A 21,927-nucleotide genomic window follows, 5' to 3' on the forward strand; every position below is an offset into this window, starting at 1 on the left:
CCTGTCCAGATAAATATTTTTCTGCAACTGTTCATTATTTTTAGGAATAAATATTTATTTATTTTCTAATGCCACTCTGGTTCCATCATGGATTTTTTGCGTAGATTAATTATTTCCAGAACAAATAATATAACCCAATCAAGTCATTGTAGCTTAATTAGCTGTGTACTTATTCATAATCTACTATTCATGATCTGTTGGTTTGGTGATACGTCTCGTTGAAGTTATTAATGTAACATTTAACACCGATACATCGGTAATAAAATTTTAACTCGGTTTGGTCCGAGTTCGTATATTCGTACTCTCAGGGGTGCAGTTTCAATATATGGAAGTATATTATCCCTAATGAATACTAAGCCCAGTCCACAACTTCACTGTTCACACAGTGAAATAAAAGTAATTATAGAAATTAGTATCCTAATTTTTAATACTAAAAAAAAAGTAATATTAATATAAGTTATTATATTAGTTAGTTAAAGTTAAATATTAGTATAACGAATAATAATTATATTTAATGTAATATAAATTGATATAAAATTAATAAAGAACAGTAAGTTTGTATTAAAAATTAATGATATTTTAAACTAAATGATGAAAATACTTTTTGATTAAATGAAAAGTAGTAGTAATAATTCAGTACTGTCTAAAATAGATATAAAATATTAATTTTAAATTATTATTATTATTTAAAATAGTATAGAATAAGAGAAGAGAAAATAATAAATTAGTATATATACTTTAAAAAAAACCAATTAGTTACTGCACCCAATAGTTATAACGTAAAGGCTAACTTGTTTTGTTACAACTCTCAGGAATAAAATGGTGTTTATCCCCTCATCCGACGCCTTCATCCCAACTTCTTTTTACCAATAATTGTTTGGCGGCGTTCGTTTCGTGCATGAGTGGTTGTTTATCCTCGATTACTCTCGCGGCATGACGGCAGTAGAGGTGATCACCCTACCTTCTCACTCTTCTCCTCCATCTCTACCCCAATACGAATCCTCCCTCCTCGCCACTCTCATCTCCCCCGACTCAAACCCCGACATCTTCACCTTCGCCGCCCTCCTCCACGCCTGCGCCCGCCTCCGCCACCTCCGCCTCGGCCGTTCTCTACACCGCCGCCTGCTCTTCCTCCCTTCGCTAATTCCCGACCACATCTTCCTCTCCAACCACCTCCTCAACATGTACTCCAAGTGTGGCCGGGCCGACCTCGCTCACCGCTTGTTTGACGCAATGCCCCAAAGGAACCTCGTCTCCTGGACCGCCCTCCTCTCTGGCTACGCCCAATTCGGCCTCCACGACTCCTGCTTTCGCCTCCTTTCCTCCATGATTTACCACCATTTACCCAACGAGTTCGCCCTCGCCACTGCCCTCAGCTCCTGCGCCACGTCTAACCACCCTATCCGAGGCCGCCAGGTACACACACTCGCCTTAAAATCCGCTCTCGATGGCAACGTCTTCGTCGGCAATGCGCTCATCACTATGTACTCCAGCTGCAGTGACGACGACAATGCTTGGTTGGTCTTTAACACCATGCCTTTCCGGAATCTTATCTCGTGGAATTCCATGCTTGCAGGATTTCAGCGCAGTGGCCAGCTGAATCGGTCGCTCTGTTTATTCACCCAGATGCATCGTTGCGGTATTGTTTTTGATCGAGCGACTCTTCTCAGCGTTATCCCATCAGTGTTATACCTTTGGCATTGTCGGCAATTGCACTGTCTTACAATTAAAACATGCTATGTCTCCGAGGTTGAAGTTGCTACTGCACTCGTCAAAGCCTACTCAGGTCTTGCTGGTAGTGTGGATGAGTTCTATAGGATATTCTCAGGGGTTGAAGAGCATGACATTGTCTCTTGGACAGGGATCATATCCTCATGCACTGAGAAGGAGCCAGAGAAGGCAATCCATCTCTTCTGCCAGCTCCGTCAAGAAGGTTTTGAACCTGATAGTTATACATTCTCTATTGTAGTCAAGGCGTGTGCAGGGTTGGCTACTGAGCGGCATTGCTCGGCTCTTCATTCCTTAGTCATGAGATCTGGATTTGGAGGCGACGCAGTGCTCTCCAATGCTCTAATCCATGGCTATGCTCGATGCGGTAGCATTGGGCTAGCGGAGCGCGTCTTTGAACACTTGGAGATTCGTGACAAGGTGTCGTGGAATTCGATTATTAAAGCTTATGCTGCTCATGGGCAAGGCAGGGATGCACTGCGAACTTTTGAAAGCATGGATCTTGATCCCGATTCCGCTACATTTGTTGGACTACTCACAGCTTGTAGCCATGGAGGGTTGGTAAAAGAAGGTAGGGAGCTATTTAAATCAATGTCCGAAGTATATAACATTTCCCCTGAGCTTGATCATTATGCCTGCATGGTTGACATTCTTGGGCGCGCGGGAAACCTCTCAGAGGCTGAGGACCTCATCACCAGAATGCCGGTGCAACCGGACTCTGTCATTTGGAGTGCATTGCTTGCGGCATGCAGAAAGCATGGTGAGGCAAGGATAGGGGAAAAGGCTGCTCAAAAGCTAATGGAGCTGGATCCTAACAACTCAGTTGGGTATGTGATGATGTCTAACATCTATTGCGCCACTGGGAGCTCACGCGATGGAGCCTTTGTCAGGAAGGAGATGAAGGAATTTGGGGTGAAGAAGGAAGTAGGATTGAGCTGGATTGAGATTGGCAATCACATCCATGAATTCTCTGCAGGTGGTTGGCGTCACCCACAAAGAGAAACAATATACGTGGAGCTCAAACGGATAGCAAATAAGCTGAAGGAAATGGGATATGTGGCTGATACAAGATTGGTATTACATGAGACTGTGGAGGAGCACAAGGAGGAGCGGCTGTTGTATCACAGCGAGAAGTTGGCATTGGCTTTTGCATTGATGAATCCTTCCTCCATAGGGAGTAGTGTGAGGATCATGAAGAACATAAGGATCTGTGAGGATTGCCACAACTTCATCAGGCTGGCGTCAAACTATATCAGGAAAGATATTGTTGTGAGGGATGCAAACCGGTTCCATCACTTTGCCAATGGGTTGTGCTCTTGCGGGGATTATTGGTGATCAGTTCTCTATTATGGAAGGCAACGGCATCACATGAAATGTACAGTGGTTCTTTCCCAGACATTTCTAGACAAGTAGGCATCCATAGTGCCAAGATTTTCCCGCATGTTTCCAACTCTCTTTATACAGATATGTTGTATATATCAGATTAATAAGCTCCATCTAAATCTGGACTTTTATCGAGACATCTGGCAGATGATTCCAATTTCTTTTCAAATGTTATCGGGAAGTGCATCTTAACGCGTCTCGTATGGAGTTATTTTTTTCTCTTTTTATTTAGATATAAAAGAGCTTTCTTACGCCTATATTGACAGAATTCTCTCTTGATCTCTTCAATTTTTTTTAAAATAATTCTATCTAATTAAAAGAATTTGTTTAGGATAATTGCATTCTATCCTCTTGTTTGACTCAATATCATAAACACTATTTAAGTCAACAAATATGTACTTAAACTTGAAAATAATTATTATAGATATTATATAAGCTAGCAAATATACATTTAGGTTTGCAAATACATATTATAATATTATAATATAAGAGCATTATAACATTATAATCTCATAATATATAAATATTATAATATTTGTAAATTATAGTAGTGACTACCATAACGACAAAAAGGCTTTTTTGTCCATCAAATCTAGGTATCATTCATTTCCTTTCAAATAATCACAATTTTCATTTTTGCTATATTCTTAGCCTACTTTAAAAATTAAATAATAAAAATTTAGATTTACAGTTAAAATCGAAGGGCAGTGATGACGAAAATGGATTGGATACGGATAGGTGCTCAACTCATATTTAAATTTATATTTTAGTCCGGATACGAATATTAGACGAATAATAAAATTTAAAACTATATCATAACTATATGAATAATTTCAGATAGAGAATCAGATCTTAAATAGATTAACATATTCAAAATTTAAATAAATTATAATATTTTATTTAGACATAATTAATATAAAAATATTAAGAGTCTCACAAAAAATAATATTTTTGTACGTCAAATATATATATATATATATATATATATATATATATAATTAGAGAAATTAATCTCTACAAATAATATATAACACATCATTAGTAATAATATTAATATTCATTATTTTAATAAGTAAATTAAAAATTAAAATTATTTAAAAAAATATGCCGTGCGAAAACTATATCCAAATTTGTATCCAAATCAAATAGAATTTTTTTATTCGAATTCATTCCGAATTGGGTAGGATAGCGGGTCGGGTCGCCCGTCACCCGTAAGGGCAGTACAATCCAATTTCCTTTTTCTTTTTCTCTCTCTCTCTCTCCCCTCATATTCTTGACTCTTATCTCCTGCGAGAAACTTTGGTCTAAGATGGCTTCTCGAGCTGAACAACTCCACATATTCTTGTTCCCCCTCATGGCCGCAGGTCACATCATCCCTATGGTCAACCTAGCCAAGCTCTTCGTCGAGCGCGGCATCAAGGTCACCCTGCTAACGACTCCGACGAGCACTGCTCTCCTCCGCCGCTCTGTCGACGAGGCCTGTGACTCCGGCCACTTGATTCATCTCCTCGTGCTTCGGCCGCCTTCGTCGCTGCCCGATGGACGTGAGAACCTCACTTCTCCTGCGATGACCGCGGACTTCTTCATGGCCCTCGACCGCCTCCGCCAACCGTTCGACCAAGTCCTTAGAGAGCACCTCCCGAGCTGCGTCGTCTCCGACATGTTCCTCCCGTGGACAGCAGAGATCGCGGAGCGACACGGCGTCCCGAGGCTCGTGTTCCACTCTATGGGATTCTTTCCTCTGTGTGTGATTGACAGCTTAGATCGCAATGGACCCAGTGCCAGCTTCAGCACAGGAGATAAAGGCACCGTGCTAATCCCCGGCCTGCCGCGTCGGATAGAGATGAAAAGATCGCAGCTCCACAACTCCGGCGAGAAGCAAACAGATTTCGAGGAGTTCATGGAAAGGATCAAGCAATCCGAGCTCAGGAGCTACGGTGCAGTGGTGAACAGCTTCTACGAGATGGAGCCGGACTTTGCCGACCATTATCGGAACGCCATGCAGAGGAAGGCGTGGCACGTCGGGCCGCTGTGTCTCTGCAACAGACTCAGCTCTGTAAAGCTCCATGAAAAGCTTCAATCTTGGTTAGACTCTAAACCTTGTCATTCAGTTGTTTACGTCTGTTTCGGTAGCTTGTCTCACCAAACAGTAGCCCAACTCCATGAGATCTCCTCCGGGTTAGAGGAATCGAACCATTACTTCATCTGGGTCATGAGCAAATGCATCGAGGGATATGAGGAAGGTATCAAGGAGCAAGGCAAGGGTGTGATCACGGTGGGGTGGGCGCCACAGACGGAAATATTAAACCACCCCGCCGTCGGTGGCTTCGTCACGCATTGTGGGATGAACTCAGTGCTCGAGAGCGTGAGCGCCGGCGTGCCGATGATCACGTGGCCGCTGTTTGCCGAGCAGTTCTACAACGAGAAGCTGGTGGTGGACTTGCTTGGCGTTGGGGTGAAGGTGGGGGTGGAGATGTGGGGGATGAGGGAGGAAGACAAGGAGGTGGTGAGGAGAGAAGAGATTAGGAGAGCAGTTTGTAGATTAATGGATGAAGGGGTGGAGACTGATGGGATTAGGAAGAGAGCAGACGAGATGAAGGAGAAGGCCAGGAGGGCAGCGGAGGTAGGTGGATCTTCTCATACTGATGTCAGTAGACTCATTGATGCTCTCGTTGCTTATAAATTAATGTGAGGGGGGACGAATGAGGGCCTGTTCCAGTTGTTAAAAATGTAGAATGAGAGAGCTCGTTCCTTGCACTTTGTTTATGCATATACCTACCAACTATCCTTCAATTTAAATAAATAAATAAATACCAACTAGCCTTGTGAGAAATGAACCCTTAATCTTCTTTCCGTGCTTTGTCATTTACCGGACTTTTATATATTTAATATTATTTTAATAAAGGGGATATTATTTTAATAGTTAGTTCAAATTATTTATATTTTTAGGTTTATCTCTCTACCTAAGGAAAGGAAGATAAATCTAAAAATTAATATTTTTATTTTAGTCATCAATATATAAACTAATTTGTCGAATTCTCTTCTCCGTAACCAACACTTAAATTGTGGATTCCCCAATACTAAATTCGCCCAAGATTAATTCTCCTGAAACGTTTCAAATCAAAACCATAACTATACCCATAGGAAGGATTGGCATAGTTCTCAGGTCTTGCATCACAAGACGAAGCCAAAGCCACTGTTGAGGCCATCAAAACAATAAAGGTCAATTTCACGCTTATCATCATCATCGTCATATATAGCTTATATGAGAATTTTCATACAAATAGCATCATTTTCATGCTCACGGCATCAATCTAGAGGTCCTTTTCATCAGCTATATAAATAATTGTCGACCAATAACTCGAGATATCTTAAAAAGGGGAAATAAAAACAACCACGTCTAGTTTGAGTACTAATACATCTCGAATAATCCAGAATTTCCCCTGCTTGGAAGATTGTATGTTCAAGAATGATACATCAGGTTCTTCGTAGATCAATAAATAGGTAGATATAAACCATTCTGGAAAACTCCGATGTAATTGCACTGGTGAACCACATATTAGGCTGCAGTAATTCCAGGGCTAATGTCTTCCCTATTATAACTCTGGAAAAGAGTTCATTTTGCAATTGCTCAAACATTCAAGTGAGAGTGCTCTTGATGCACTCTTCGCCTATTTGGCATCTCTCTCTCATGAGATTAGCTCTCCACAGCTCCAAGAATCCAATGGTACTAGTGTTGTTTACTTATTAATAGGAGATATCTCATTTGTGCGCTCCCCAGAACATTTGTCATATTCAGAGCTGTAGATATTACTTGCAAATGCCACTCTACGGAAGTTTTCAATATCAGCTGAATACTGACTAGAATCATACACAGTGCTCTGACCAAATTTAACACCATTGGAGAGGTCTGACAAGTTCCCCCCACTGTCCAATGCTCTCAGAACCTAAAAAGAGAAGACATCAATGTCAAGCCAAAACAGTCCAAGAACAATTTACGTACATGGAAACTTAAGGAAGAAACTCCCAATAACATATGATCTAATATAATAGGCAACATGTACAGACAATTCTGAAAACACTCTAATTTGCAAATGCAAACCAATATATTTCTACATCACAGATAAGCTAACATCTTGATGCAAGAAAGAATATTTATGAGAACACATTTACCTGTACCATTCGAGGTCTCTTAGGGGCAGAATGGCGAACACAGGCAGCAGCAGCTTCAATCATTCTATGCATCTCACTTTTTGAAAAATTGTCCTCAAGCGATGGGTCAGCTAATTCCTTATAATCACCAGTCTCAAGAGCAGAAACAAGGATAGGCCGAGCCTGCAAAAGGAATAATGAATTTACTTTACTGACACTGTGCCATTATGAAATTCACAGTTTATAAAGTTATGTAAACATTAAAGAAATTCTAGAGATTTTGAAATTTGTAAACATATCATTATCAAGCTTGTACTTACCACAATCCAAATAAACCAATTCAAGAATGACCTGTTAATGAACTTCAGTTCAGAATATAAACATCGCATTGTATAAAAGAGCATCCTTACTACACAAGATTCCTTCTGATGCAGTGTCTCTGAAGAGGATACATGCAGATTACTTTCATTTTTAAAGAGAGTGTTTCCATATCTAAACTTTAAAGCAATGACCTTTTGGATGCAAGGGGAAAGACTTACCATCATCAGTCACTGACTCACTGCTGGATGTAACCAGATATCCTTGATGCCCTATGCACATGATTATGCTCATCCTTCTCCATAGAGGATATGTTGTAAGGGTCGTCTATTGGATATGCTGCATTATTCTCATTGCATCCTTGTTACCCATAAAAATGACTAAATCTTGCTCTCATTACCATAATCCGGAGCGTGTCTTTGGTCAATTAACAACTAAAAGGATCTAAGAACATCCTAGAAAATGTGTTTTGCAATGATAGTAAGATCTGGAAAAAAGGTCTTTATCGGAAACTGGCTAACTCAAATCATGGCTGCAAGCAGTCAAGCAAGTAAGTTTTACAGTATTTCTTGTACACAAGGTCTTATAAGTATGGCAAATCTAGATACTAACTAATGTATATATCGATTCATAGAGTCCAAGACTTTTGTATAAATGAAAGAAAAAGTACTTCTAATCTAGATATGCAAGTTACGTTGTCCAAATTGTAAACCCATTAACAACATAGAAGACAAGAAAATCCATTGCATGACTTGTGAATTTTAAGTGCACGCATGTAGATAACATCATGTATGCCAGAATCATGGACTGCAAAAAGAACCTTGGGCATTCAATATGCACAACAAAATTTGCATGTGACATGAATATTTTTGTTTCAGAAGCCGAAGTTAAAGATGGTTCCTAGAGAGTAAATGTTAGAATACATTCAGTTTCAACATATCCATACGGCCATACTCTTCATTGAAGAAAAAGAGAAAAAAGGATATACCCATTCAACTAAACTTTCATCTCCCAAGGGCTGAGATGTATCAACAGGTTTGCGTCCTGTTATAAGCTCTAAAAGCACGACTCCAAATGAAAATACATCAGATCTGTCAGTCAATTTTCCACTTGATGCATACTCTGGTGCCATATACCTGAATAGGAAGTAGTATCAACAAACAATTTTGCTATATAAGAATTTTCACTATCCGTTTGCCAATGTAATAATGGCTGAACAGATTGCTGTAATGCATCAAAAGCTTTCTAGTGAACTGATAAGAAATGATACAAAAGCATGTACCAGAAACTCTAGAATGCAAAATCTAGTTAAATTGTTTTCACCGCTTTACAAGAATAAAAGCATCAGCAATAACAAGTGAACTCGAGTAGAGTTGTAAACTATCTTCTTTTAAAGTAATATCAACCTATAGAAAAAACAAAAAGAAATTGGCCCAAAATGGATCCATTTCAGCCGATAGTGGTTTGGAAGAAAAAGGTCGAGACAAGTTAAATTACTGACTTCAACCTTGATCAATGAATTTCAGCCTTAGTTATTAACAAGTTCCTTGGGTGAAACTTAAGACCATGATATCAACCATGTACAGAAGGGAAATTTTATTAAATTCACTTAAACTTACAGTACTCTAGATCTAAAGAAAAGACAATTAGGCCTTCAAAATTTTCACTTTTAAATGCACGCATTGCAAAAAAGCACAAAAATGAAAAGAATTGACATAGAATAATAGGATCAAACCTAATAGCTTAAGCTTTTGGGTTAGATATGGGTTTAATAAGGGTGTTTAGCCTCTCTTATAGGGTCTCAGCAACATTTTGTATTTCAAACAATCCATTTATAAAAGGAAAACAATCTTGTCCTAATTAAAGAGATGTGAGGTTATTGGTAAATGTAAAACTTCACCAAATATTATGTAAACTATAAATCTCATGAGCAAATTATTGTACACCCAATATAACCAACTCAAAACATTTCTTCGAACAAAGAAATAAGATATTCTTTTAATGAAGAGATGGTAAACTGATGTACACGACATAACAACAAATAATCAAGCATAAGAATACAGTGAGAATAGATCAATACACATTGGAAAGCTGAGATGCATATCAGATTCAGATGTCTCCATAATGAATAACAAACACATAATAGCAGTAACCTTGAAAGGTGATGATAATGATCGCCACTTTGAATTAGAGGTAGCAGCTTAATCAAAGGCTTAAAAAAATTGAGCAATATTTAACATTTAAACTTCAAATAGCAAATGAAGTCCTACCCAAATGTCCCCATAACACGAGTTGATACATGCGTATGTGTATCATTTGTTAGTTTTGCGAGTCCAAAATCTGCAACCTTATGTGCACAAAACAGAAAATTTGCTACAATGTCATAGTATCAGAAATATAAAGGTAATACTGAGAATTCATAATAAAGTGAAAGAAAATGGGACTCTTACCTTTGCTTCAAAAGAGTAGTCCAAAAGAATATTGGCTGACTTGATGTCCCTATGGATAATCCGAGGATGACCTGGGAATATAAAGAAAAGATAAATATAGCCCCACAGTACTCAGTTTCATGTATAAAAATGGCAAATAAAATCCACATACAGTCTTCATGTAAGTACGCCAATCCACGGGCAGAACCAATAGCTATTTTCATTCTTTTTGGCCAATCTATAACAGGAATCCCCTTACCTATTCAGAAGAGATCGATTACACTTTGGTTGAAAGACTTAATCCTTCATTTATTAAGGTAAAAGGAACAAAAAACATTTCTTAATTTACTTACCATGTAAATGATGCTCTAGAGTTTTATTGGGAAGGAATTCATACACAAGCAATCGATGATGGTCCGCAATGCAGTACCCCACCAAAGAAACCAGATGACGATGGTGAACACGACTAATGGTTTCAACCTCTGCCTTAAATTCTCGTTCTCCTTGTTCACTACCAAACTTAAGTTGTTTCACTGCAACCGGCCTTCCATCAGGAAGTGTACCCTCATAAACACACCCAAACCCACCTTCACCAATGAGATTAGTTGGAGAGAACCCATTAGTTATCTCTGATAAATCTTCATATGAGAACCACGATTTGGATCCAGCAGTATCTGGAGTTCCTATCTGATATCCATGAGCTATATAACTTCCATACGAGTTTCCCGGAGTGGAAGATGGTGCTGTATTTGAAGGTTGATATATATCTGGAGGAGAAGCTTGTCCCATGGCATTTGTCTTTCTTTGGTAAAATCCATCTGAATAGCATATAGTAACAAATATATTTTAAGAACCCAAAGATTTGAACAAGTAATGAAAAGGCACTAAATAAAACATGTATAGTTAATCATTTACGTGACTTTGTACAAAAATTAAGTGGAGGTCTGTATTGGCCAGAGAAATCACCCAAACGTTTGTTCTTCCTTGAGATGAAGAAAAAGATCACAATAAATGCAAGAAAAGTTCCAGCAATCGCCACCCCAACAACAGCACTGGTCTCAAAATTGCCACTCGAACCAGGCAATGTATTGTTGGAAGAACTTCGCTGCAGGACAGAAGGAGATGAATTGTTGGTTGTGACTGGAGTAGATGGTGCTGTTGGCGTGAGCGGAGAAGGTGTAGTAACTGGTGTTGGAGGGGAAAGAGAGCCAACAGGAGTTTCAGGTACGGAAGGGGTGACTATTTGAGGAGGTTGTGCTAATACCGGGGTAACATGAATTGGAGGGGAAAGCATAGCAGGTGAAGGTGGCGGTGTTGATACAATTGACGGGGTAATCACTGGAGGGGGAGATTTTGAAACAGGAGGTAATTTGGAAGGTGGAGATATCACCGGATCTGCAAATGAGGAAGAAGGAGGTGGTGGCGATGAAGTTGGAGGCTTTTCTGGTGGCGGGGAGGGAACTGGAGGGGTAGATGGGGAAGGGAGGGGAGGTGAGGTACTTGGTGGAGAGATGGACTGCGATGAATTGCGCAGCGTTGGCTGTGAATCGAAAGGCGGAGGAGGTGCAAGCAAGCTTGATGGTGGAGGAGGTACTGGGGAGCTCACAGGGGGTGGTCCCTGGACAATCGGTGTCCCCGAAGAAAAAGTAGAATTAGGTGGAGATACAATAAGAGAATCGGAGTCTTGGGAAGGTGGGATTTCGGTATTAAAATCTGGAGGTGGAGGAGGTGAAGCACTAGAATTCGTGCCAGAAAGAGAGGAATCTGGAGATGGCGATGACTCTGACATTTCTTCTTTTTTCCTGTCGATGTCTAGGGAATCGTTCTCCACGTTGGTGTAATTGTTGTTCCAACACAAGTATATATACAACTTTAAAACTCCAAAGTCTTGCAGAACAAAAAACAAACACTTTATCGGCAATGTCGTCGAAAGGATCAAATTCCCGAATCTGGAGAATGGCTGAGCTCGAGAAATCGACCCATTGCATAACTTCCCCAGAAACAAATCTTAAACCCCAGTCTACAACCTCAAATCACGATTTTTTCTATCAAAATCCCTGAAGGTAGAAACCAAGATGCCACCAAGGGAAGAACCGATAAACCCCTAATCTCACCAAACTTATAATCCGATTCGTTCGATAAATGGAATCAAACGATACAAATCCTCAAAATGCCAAAGAATTGATGAATTATCAAGCAGCTGCCAGAGGAGGATCCAATGAATGGTGGAAAGTTTACTCTTTTCCACAGGAATCAAAGAGATGAATGCGGAACGAATACCTAATGCTTCTTGGAATCAGCTCGTCCATCCATGGAGTAGGAAACGCGTCCGAGAAATGCGATGACCCGCGTCTTCGCCGTCCGGCTCCCATTCGTTTCCCGCCATCCGCGGTAGCCCGCGCAAACCTGACGGATACCGCCCGAGGGGTACCTCCTTTAAAAGGCCACGCGTAGCGGATCCGGGCCGGGGTCATGCATGATGATATCAGTACGTAATAATTAACTGATACGATCCGATCCGATCCATTATTTGGCTTCGCTCAATAAGCTTGTTCAATTTGATTGATAACTTGGTGATGTAAAATAGTTCCACAATGCGATGTCTTAGTAGTATTTAGCTTAGAATAATAGTTACGACGATGTACATAATTTAAGGTCTAAACTATGTAGCTAAGTATATTAATAAAATTTAAGTATTTCTCTTCTACTAAAAAAGATTGATCATTTATCTACTCAATATTTAACCTTCGAATTCTTAAATAAAAATAAATAAAAAATAAGCTAATTCGAACTATCTTACTTAATCACCTAACTCAAGTATGGGCTTGTAATTTTGAGGTAATTAGTGACAAGATGATAGAATAGAATAAGCCTTGTCATCTTCTATGGAGCTTTGTTTCTTAAGCTCTCTTATCGCCCCCGTGCTTTCGGCTTCACACATGAAACGCCACAAAGAGGAGAATATAAGAATACGTCCATGATCAACATAGAATTAGTTCTAAAACCTCTCTATGTATTCTCTTCATCCTCTATTTCTTCCATGATTTCAGCTTCATACATAATATGCCGAGAAGGCCTCTTTCTTGTTAAATCTAATTCTCACTCAAATTTAAATTTAAAGAGTTTGTCTGGTTTGATATTAAGCCCCGAAGTTAATTAATTTGCCTCAGTTTTTTAGTCTTAAATTTTTTAAGGGTGAACTTGATTAGGTATAAAATACACTAACCATTTAACCAAGCTGGCGGTATTCATTCAACATAAGCTTTTTGTAATTATTTGAGCACTATTCTAGTACAAAAGTTTCCATCCCGGCAATATTTACACTAGCTATTTCATAATGTATAATAATAATAATAATAATATGTTCTAATCTTATATAATATTATAAATAGTGCATTATAACTTTAGAAAAATTACACTTTACTCGATGTGATTAAGCTCAATTTGTATACTTTAAATTTAAGCACTCAGCATATTTATAATCTTAACTAATGTACAATTATTATCTTTTTTATTATATTTAATTAAACCATATATTAATTGAAAACTCTTATTAAAAAAATAAAATTATATAGAGTTGAATAGTAATATTGATTGTATTTTAAATGATAAATATATTAAACATATGTATATTTCTATAATGTATTTATTGTCTGAAATTCTATCGATATTATTTTAGATATTTAAAAGACATATTTAACCCTATATTATTTTGTCTCTCATAAAAAATTTTAAATTCCACCTTTAATATAGTTAAATATGATGAAAAAATAATAATTATAATTCAGTCAAAATAATATAAGATTAAATGCTTTGGTTGAAAACATAGAGAGGTTTTGTAAAAGAGAAGATGGTGTAAAGTGCAATCTACCACTTTGCAAGGTACTTACTCCATGCTAAAGAAGACAAACAGTTCATTGTACAGTGAATTAGATAAAACATAGTAGTCGGATCCGACTCTCTCAAATAACATAATATTATTAAAGTCGGCAACGAGACCGTCGGCATAAGACGATCCCCTGCCCAAAGCCGACTGCTTCGGGAAAGATAACAAATCCCCTAAAGCCGGCTTCCGACCACTTTGTCTCCTCCTCTCTCCTTCTCCATGGCCGGAGAGCGGAGGAAGAGACCGCTCCATCTCTTCGGGCTAACCTCGCTATTCGGCCGGCGGCTTCCTCCTTCGATCGACTCCGCTGGCGGCGGCTACTCGAGGGTGGTACATTGCAACGATCCGGGGAACCAAGAGGCGGCGCGGCTCGGGTACTGTGCGAACTCGATCTCGACGACCAAATACACCGCGGCGAATTTCGTGCCCAAATCCCTCTTCGAGCAGTTCCGCCGTGCCGCCAATGTCTTCTTCCTCATCATCGCGTGCATATCCTTCAGCCCCCTCGCGCCCTACCGCGCCGTGAGCATTCTCTTGCCCTTGGTGGTCGTCACTGGGGCCACCATGGCCAAGGAGGCTGTGGAGGACTGGCGGCGAAAGAAACAGGTATTGCGATCGCTAAAAAAGAAGATGGTCTAAAGATGCAGTCTTGCGGTATGTATGTGCTTCTATTTTTGGGGGAAGTTTGATGTTGGTTCTTGAATTGGCAAGACTTTGAAGCAACGTGGTTTGAGTTGAAAGAATTTGGTAGGTCGTAGGAAGTTGCGATTACGAATATATCATGTTTGAACCGTAGGTTACAGTATCGATGTTTCCTTGATCAAGCCGGGATGTTTCCAAATTTAGATTTTTTTTTTCTCAAATTGAAGTCCCAGTTGTAGGCCTATAACCGAAGCAGTTCAGTTTGCTGCTTTGCTATCAATAGATTCATTTCTTCTCCCAAGTTGTGGGCCCTTCAGTTCTTGGTGCTTTTTGCCTGGGTTGGGTACTGAACCAATATACTCGATAATGTTCTGTTTCTAGTATTCATCAACAAATTAATGGAATCAAGACTACCGGTAATTCATGCTTTGGTACATCATTATTGCTTAAATTTTAGTTCTTATTTTTGTTATCAAGCATACCTTCCCCAACCTGTCTTTAGTCACTGTGATTGGCTTTTTAGTGAGTCCATTGTTTTTCTTATTTATAGCAAGAATTTTCTTTTCCTTTTCAGGATATAGAGGTTAATAATCGCAAGGTTGGCATATATGATGGCACTCATTCTTTTCATCAGACAGAATGGGAGAAGCTTCAAGTAGGAGATATTGTTAAAGTGGAGAAGGATGAGTACTTCCCTGCAGACTTGCTTTTGCTATCTTCCAGTTATGAAGATGGACTTTGTTATGTTGAGACCATGAATCTTGATGGAGAGACAAACTTGAAAAGAAAACAGTCTTTGGAGGTCACATCTTCTTTATTCAATGATCATTCCTTCCAGAAGTACAAGGCATTGATTAAATGTGAAGATCCAAATGAGAAATTGTATTCTTTTATTGGGACAATGTACCATGATGATGTGCAGTATCCTTTGTCACTGCAACAGATACTGCTGAGAGATTCTAAACTACGGAACACACAACATATCTATGGGGTAGTGATTTTTACTGGACATGACACGAAGGTCATGCAGAATACGATGGATCCACCTTCAAAGAGGAGTAATATTGAGAGGAGGATGGACAAAATAGTTTACACCCTTTTTGGTATATTGATTATTCTTGCTTCTGTTGGATCCGTCCTTTTCGGAATCAAAACAAAAGAAGAAGTTACTGCTGGAAGCTTTAGATGGTATCTAAGACCGGATACAACATCTTTGTTTTTTGATCCTAAGAGAGCAGGATTGGCTGCTTTGTGCCACTTTTTGACTAGTCTTATGTTATATGGGTGTTTGATCCCTATCTCATTGTATATATCAATAGAGATTGTCAAGGTATTGCAAAGCACATTCATAAATGTAGACCACAAAATGTACTGCGAGGAGTCTGATAAGCCTGCACGTGCCCGAACATCGAATTTGAATGAGGAACTTGGACAGGTTCATACTATACTTTCTGATAAAACAGGAACACTGACTTGCAACTCAATGGAGTTCCTGAAATGTTCCATAGCTGGTGTTGCTTATGGTAGTGGATCGAGTGAGGTAGGTAAAGTTCTAGGAGGTGGAAAGGATGGTGAATTACTTCAACAGAAAGGTCTACCTTCTAGCTTCAAGGGGCATAACCATTCTGCAGTCCCAATAAGACCGGTTAAAGGCTTTAACTTCACTGATGATCGTCTAATGAATGGGCAATGGGTTAAGGAACCTCATTTGGAAGTTATACAAAATTTCTTCCGTGTCTTGGCCATCTGTCATACTGCCATTCCTGTTGTAAATAAAAAATCTGTTGAAATTTCTTATGAAGCTGAGTCCCCAGATGAGGCAGCTTTTGTCACAACTGCAAGGGAACTTGGTTTTGAGTTTTTTCAAAGAACACAGACAAGCATCTCATTGCATGAAATTAATCCAAAGATTGGCAGAAAAATTGATAGGTGCTCATTTCTTCACTTTACTAACCTAATCTTGTTACCTGTTCTTCTATTGATACCAATAAGTGTCTTTAAAATCAGGACATACAAAATTCTCAACATCTTAGAATTTAGTAGTGCTCGCAAGCGAATGTCAGTTATTGTGAGAACTGAAGAGAATCAACTGTTGCTCTTCTGCAAGGGAGCAGACAGGTAATAATTTGCTCCTTCTGAGGAGTAAATAGAAATTATGTTAACTTTTAAATCTGAGCTCACTTTCTTATCTGCATGGTTTAGTGTAATCTTTGAGAAGCTTTCCAAGGAAGGACAGTCATTTGAGGCTGAGACTAAATGCCACATTGATGAATATTCTGAGGCTGGTTTGCGAACCTTGGCAGTTGCATACCGCATACTCACTGAGGAAGAATATAGGATATGGAATGATGAGTTCTCAGCTGCCAAAAGTTTTGTTAATGCTGATCGTGATGGAATTGTGGACAAAGCAGCTGAACAAATTGAGAAAGATTTAATTCTCTTAGGTGCTACTGCAGTGGAGGATAGACTACAAAAAGGGGTAAACATCAAATTGCCAGAAAATTCTTCTCTTAATGTTATATATTCTTTATATCATATGCTCTTATTAGCATGCATTCATCTAATGTCTATTATGTGGTCAGTGAATATGGTGTAACAAGGCAAGTTTTAATTTATGATGTTATGTTGGGTTTGATATATTCTGAAATTCTACTGCAAATTCTTAAAAGCCCACTGATTCTTTTTTGTCATGCTGATATGCCTGTAAGGAAGCTGAATTCAAATCATTTTTATTGTTGGTAGGATATTAACATCCAACTGCTGTGATAAAAAAAATAAAAATGGAAGACTGCGCTGATTCTTCTCCATTACTTACAGGTCCCTGAGTGTATAAACAAACTTGCACAAGCTGGAATTAAGATCTGGATTCTTACCGGTGATAAGTTGGAAACAGCAGTCAATATAGGGTGAAGTTTACTAGTGTGTTCAGTCCTTACTTAGGATGTTGCTTTTCTTGCTTGTCTGTTCGACAGGGATTAACTGTACAGTCTGGCAGGTTTGCGTGCCATTTACTGAGGAAAGAAATGAAACATATTGTGATTCAACTGGATACAAAAGCTATTAATGGCATGAAAAAAGGAGACGAGGGGGTAATGGGAACAGTATATGCAACGATGTATCTTCACTGAAGCACTTTTTATCATCATTTCTCATCTTTTCTTTACTTACTAGGTTATACACGAAATAATTGCAAACCAAATATATGAAGCACAGAGACAAGTTTCTTCATTGAAAGGAAGTTCTGTTCTGTTTGCTCTCATTATTGATGGTTATTCTCTGGCTTATGCTCTCTCTGGGAATCTAGAGAACTCATTTCTGGATCTAGCAGTTGATTGTGCATCTGTTATCTGTTGTCGTATTTCACCTAAACAAAAGGCACTGGTGAGTGCTTGCTGTAATCTTGATGTTGTTAACTAATTAGTTCATGTACATTCTAGGGAATAATATTTTGTAGTATTAGCTTCAAGCAATCTGATAGAAATCTGGAAATATTTCAGATTACTAGATTGGTTAAAAAGAGGACAAGAAAAACTACACTTGCTATTGGTGATGGAACAAACGATGTTGGTATGCTTCAAGAGGCTGATATTGGTGTGGGGATCAGTGGTGTTGAGGGCATGCAGGTCAGCATATATCTCAGTTCCTTTCCTAAGTAGCTTCCCGCTTCTGTGTCGCTGGTAGACTAGTGTAAGCCTGTAAGGGTATCGGTTTCTCATGTAAGGTTTTATCCATGAATTTTAAAAAAAAAATTCTTTTTCAGTAAGTGTTTACAAAATAGTCTGACCTTATTATGACCATGCAAAATCTGTTCCGAGGAGTTAGGAAATAGGTATGCTATCAGGTTTGGTTGCTTTAAAGCCTCAAAGTAGATGATTCTTTATTGCAGGCTGTCATGTCTAGCGACTTCGCTATAGCTCAATTTCGATTTTTGGAGCGTTTACTTCTTGTGCATGGGCATTGGTGTTACAGACGGATTGCTGCTATGGTAAAGTTTTACCTTTCCTTTCACATCATTTTCCCATAAATTAGACCTCTGACTGTAACCAACTTAGGAATTTTTAGAATCACAATGTGTTAGTACAAGCCATTGAGCCATGACTAGAAGTCCTCTTTCCTTTAGAGGAATGCTGCTATCATTATTGTTTGACAATCCGAGATGCATATAGTTATTATATGTGTTGATAAAATTACAGAATCTATGGTACCCGCCCTAATTTAAGAACAGAAATGTGCTTGAAGCTTGGATTTTACTGGCAAGATTTGCTGCCTCAGGTTTTCTTCTCATTGAAGCTTGGATTTTATCTTCTTTGAACAGATATGCTACTTCTTCTACAAGAACATCACATTTGGCTTTACTCTCTTCTGGTTCGAGGCTCATGCGTTCTTCTCTGGACAGCCTGCTTATAATGATTGGTACATATCTTTCTACAGTGTTGCCTTCACATCCCTTCCGGTCATTGCTCTTGGTGTTTTTGATAAGGATGTCTCTTCTCGTATTTGCCTCAAGGTATATGGTCTCTTGTTACTCTTTGTTTTTCTCACTCATCCTTCAAAATGCATGCTAGGAATAGCAGGGACAGATTTATGTCCTGCAGACTTGTACTTCTCTGAATAATTGAACGTTTTGGCAATCATGACCAAAATTGCAGCATACGGCTACATAGTTTGCTTAGCCCCCTAGTGCTTAATCAATCGAGTGGAATAGTGAATTGAGCACCTAAATTTTTGGAATGAGCATTAGCTGTTCTCTTGTTATGGCACCACTTTGTCTTGGTAGCTTATTTGATGCCTATATTTCTTGTTGAAATGGGTCCTACTTTAGGTAATGGAGTGGCATAATTTAATGGTCCTTTTGTTTATGAACCTTGGAGTTTACTTTTTTGTTTTAGTATTTATTTATGGAAAGCCAGTGGATTACTTTATTGGTTAAGTAGATATTTATTTGCACAAATAAGACATAGTAAATAGTGGCTGTTCATTGGAATGTGAACCATCTATTGGCCATCCTCTTTGTCTATAGATTTGTGATGACTATGTTAATCTATGTATTGACCACAGAGAAATTCCTTGTAATCTTGGACACATCTAGGTAGGGGTGGCAATAGAGTTAGGTTAGTTGAGTTGGTTTAGGATAGTGCTAACACAAATAAATTCTTTTGTTAAACGGGTCAAATTTTTCAAAAATGAACTAGGTATTAATCAGGTTAGCTGACAGTCTTGACACTACCCGATTAACCTAGGCACAATTGGAATCCCCTCGTCATCTACTCATGGCAAGAAAGGAAGGAAGACTGTCCATGAAACTTCAACCTTTCCATCTTTTGCCTCTTTATTATTTTCTCTGCTCTGAAGACCAAAAGACTACATAAAGCTTCGATAAAAAAAAACAGAGAAGAGCACCTTCCCTTCCACACTCTTGTCTACAACCTTAAGATCTCATCAACTTGCCACTCTTTTTCAAGCCGGCATCGGCCATGTTGCTTTCTAGCCCATGGTGATTTCGGTGACATCAACCAGCATCACATCCACCTCCTTGAGAATCCTCTTGGCCTCTGGCATCATCTCCTGCCCACCCCTCCTCGCTGATCTTGAGCAAAAAGTTCATAAAACATTAAGAAGAAAAGAAAGACAACAAATCGATTAAGTGTAGGATATAGATGCAAGTCTAGATCCACTTAGGCAGTGAAGATCTCGGCATTGTTGGGTAAGAAAGAGAGTGAGTTAAGGAGGAATGTCTAGCTGCAGTTTCCTAGAACTTGAGATAAGTTATGGTTAAGGTTTTACAGATTTAGGCTGGCAAATAAGTTATATATATATATATACACCATGTTAAAGTTAACTTGACCCGCCTAATCTGATTATTAAGCAGGTCAAATCGGATTGGTGATTTAAACCCAAATATGATCCGATTAATAAATAGTTTAGTTGAGTTGACATGTTATGCCCCAAACCCAATTACATTAAATCTAAACCACTGAAGGTTAGGTTATTGGGTTAGATCAAAATTTGTCGCCTCTGATCATAGGAAATTTAAATGCAGAAAGTCCATCTCTTTTATTTTTTAGCTGATTTATACTCAAGAGAGTTTCTGGTTAGCCCTTAGGTGCTGCTGGGATACATACTTGGGAGTACTTGTTTAACCGTTTAGGTGCAGCCCCATTAGCTTAGCTGATTTATACTATTAGTCTGCAATTTCTAATTATATTTAGAGCGTCACATGCTATTTATTTGCAAAATGCTTACAATATACAATTTATTTTTTACATCAGATTCAGATTCTCATTCTTTGCTTTATCAGTTCATTTATACTTCTTACCTTTAAATCTCATTTGACAGTTCCCTTTGTTACACCAAGATGGCATAAGGAACATCTATTTCAGCTGGCCTCGTATACTTGGTTGGATGCTTAATGGAGTCTGCACTTCAATAATGATATTCTACTTTACCACCAATGCCCTCCTTGATCAGGCATTTCGGGTGGATGGTCATGTTGCGGGATCTGAAATCCTTGGAGTGACCATGTATACCTGTGTTGTGTGGATAGTGAATTGCCAATTGGCACTCTACCTCAGCTATTTCACATGGATTCAGCACCTCTTCATCTGGGGCAGCATCTTATTTTGGTACATCTTTTTGGTAATCTATGGCTCATTTCCACCAACGATATCCACAACAGCTTATTGGGTTTTCCTGGAGACTTGTGCTTCAAGTCCCCTGTATTGGCTATCGTCTCTATTTGTCATCATCACGGCCTTGTTACCGTATTTTTGCTATTCGACATTCCAGAGGACTTTCTTCCCCAAGTATCATGACATAATCCAGAGAGTACATCTGAGAAATCAGTAAAAGAAAACCTGGATGAATTGGCCGATGTATTGACAAAGAAGATGATTTTACATTTTACAAATTTGATGAAGACTACAGAATACAACAGAGTAGGGGGCATTGGTTTTATTTCTCCAGTGGCCTCACTCTATATTCTATAACTTCTTTGATGTAAGTAATCTGTTCGAAATATTTTTAAGAGGTTGAAAACCAACCAAAGCAAGGATTATACAAAAAATGTTTACAATGTGTCAATACACTGTGAAAACACTCTGAATATAAGGAATGTAAATACCATAAAGTTTGAATTGGTCACTACTTAAGCTTACTTGAATTCAGATTGAAGGAAGCTCGTTGTATAAAGTTTGAATTGGTTTGAATTGAAGAATTGAATACCTATAAGTTTTTAAAACGTTTAAACTTAAACCGACAGTTTGGCCGAGTGGTCTAAGGCGCCAGATTTAGGCTCTGGTCCGAAAGGGCGTGGGTTCAAATCCCACAGCTGTCAGAAATTTTTGTTTTTGTTTTTCTCTTTCTCGATTCATAGATTTATACTTGTATTCC

General features: G+C 38.7%; 4 protein-coding genes and 1 non-coding gene across 5 annotated transcripts; 4 read left to right on the forward strand and 1 right to left on the reverse strand.

Moving 5' to 3' along the window:
* Positions 1-933: 933 nt before the first annotated feature.
* LOC140787597 (pentatricopeptide repeat-containing protein At1g71420) lies at positions 934-3,063 on the forward strand. The gene has a single exon (XM_073136601.1). It carries the CDS (start codon positions 934-936, stop codon positions 3,061-3,063), a length of 2,130 nt encoding a protein of 709 aa, XP_072992702.1.
* Positions 3,064-4,246: 1,183 nt separating this feature from the next.
* Positions 4,247-5,944, forward strand: LOC140786818 (anthocyanin 3'-O-beta-glucosyltransferase-like). The gene has a single exon (XM_073135495.1). The coding sequence runs from the start codon at positions 4,421-4,423 to the stop codon at positions 5,801-5,803; it is 1,383 nt and encodes a 460-aa protein (XP_072991596.1). The 5' UTR covers positions 4,247-4,420; the 3' UTR covers positions 5,804-5,944.
* Positions 5,945-6,457: 513 nt separating this feature from the next.
* Positions 6,458-11,915, reverse strand: LOC140785588 (proline-rich receptor-like protein kinase PERK3). Its single transcript, XM_073133495.1, is given in 9 exon segments — positions 6,458-7,058; positions 7,285-7,446; positions 8,570-8,717; positions 9,852-9,928; positions 10,032-10,102; positions 10,179-10,218; positions 10,220-10,269; positions 10,364-10,828; positions 10,977-11,915. Coding segments are annotated over 9 exon segments (2,043 nt in total). The 5' UTR covers positions 11,800-11,915; the 3' UTR covers positions 6,458-6,851.
* Positions 11,916-13,994: 2,079 nt separating this feature from the next.
* Positions 13,995-21,618, forward strand: LOC140785585 (probable phospholipid-transporting ATPase 8). The gene is made up of 11 exons (XM_073133491.1): positions 13,995-14,502; positions 15,113-16,467; positions 16,546-16,656; positions 16,741-17,017; positions 17,356-17,444; positions 17,534-17,627; positions 17,710-17,919; positions 18,036-18,161; positions 18,425-18,523; positions 18,854-19,045; positions 20,875-21,618. The coding sequence occupies exons 1-11, from the start codon at positions 14,116-14,118 to the stop codon at positions 21,382-21,384; spliced, it is 3,450 nt and encodes a 1,149-aa protein (XP_072989592.1). The 5' UTR covers positions 13,995-14,115; the 3' UTR covers positions 21,385-21,618.
* Positions 21,619-21,791: 173 nt separating this feature from the next.
* TRNAL-UAG (transfer RNA leucine (anticodon UAG)) lies at positions 21,792-21,871 on the forward strand. The gene has a single exon. It is a non-coding gene; the product is annotated as a tRNA-Leu (tRNA).
* Positions 21,872-21,927: the final 56 nt, after the last annotated feature.

The sequence above is a fragment of the Typha latifolia genome, chromosome 4 (genome assembly GCF_019914945.1).
Source record: "Typha latifolia isolate L0001 chromosome 4, TyphaL0001v2, whole genome shotgun sequence".
NCBI classification, from domain to species: Eukaryota; Viridiplantae; Streptophyta; class Magnoliopsida; order Poales; family Typhaceae; genus Typha; species Typha latifolia.

Excerpts from the sequence above, each read along its gene's own strand:
- LOC140785585 (XM_073133491.1), top strand. The coding sequence starts at position 14,116 with ATGGCCGGAGAGCGGAGGAAGAGACCGCTCCATCTCTTCGGGCTAACC. Across the intron at positions 16,657-16,740 it reads TTCTGCAAGGGAGCAGACAG|TGTAATCTTTGAGAAGCTTT; the intron begins GTAATAATTTGC and ends TGCATGGTTTAG. Across the intron at positions 17,018-17,355 it reads AGGATAGACTACAAAAAGGG|GTCCCTGAGTGTATAAACAA; the intron begins GTAAACATCAAA and ends CATTACTTACAG.
- LOC140786818 (XM_073135495.1), top strand. The coding sequence starts at position 4,421 with ATGGCTTCTCGAGCTGAACAACTCCACATATTCTTGTTCCCCCTCATG.
- LOC140787597 (XM_073136601.1), top strand. The coding sequence starts at position 934 with ATGACGGCAGTAGAGGTGATCACCCTACCTTCTCACTCTTCTCCTCCA.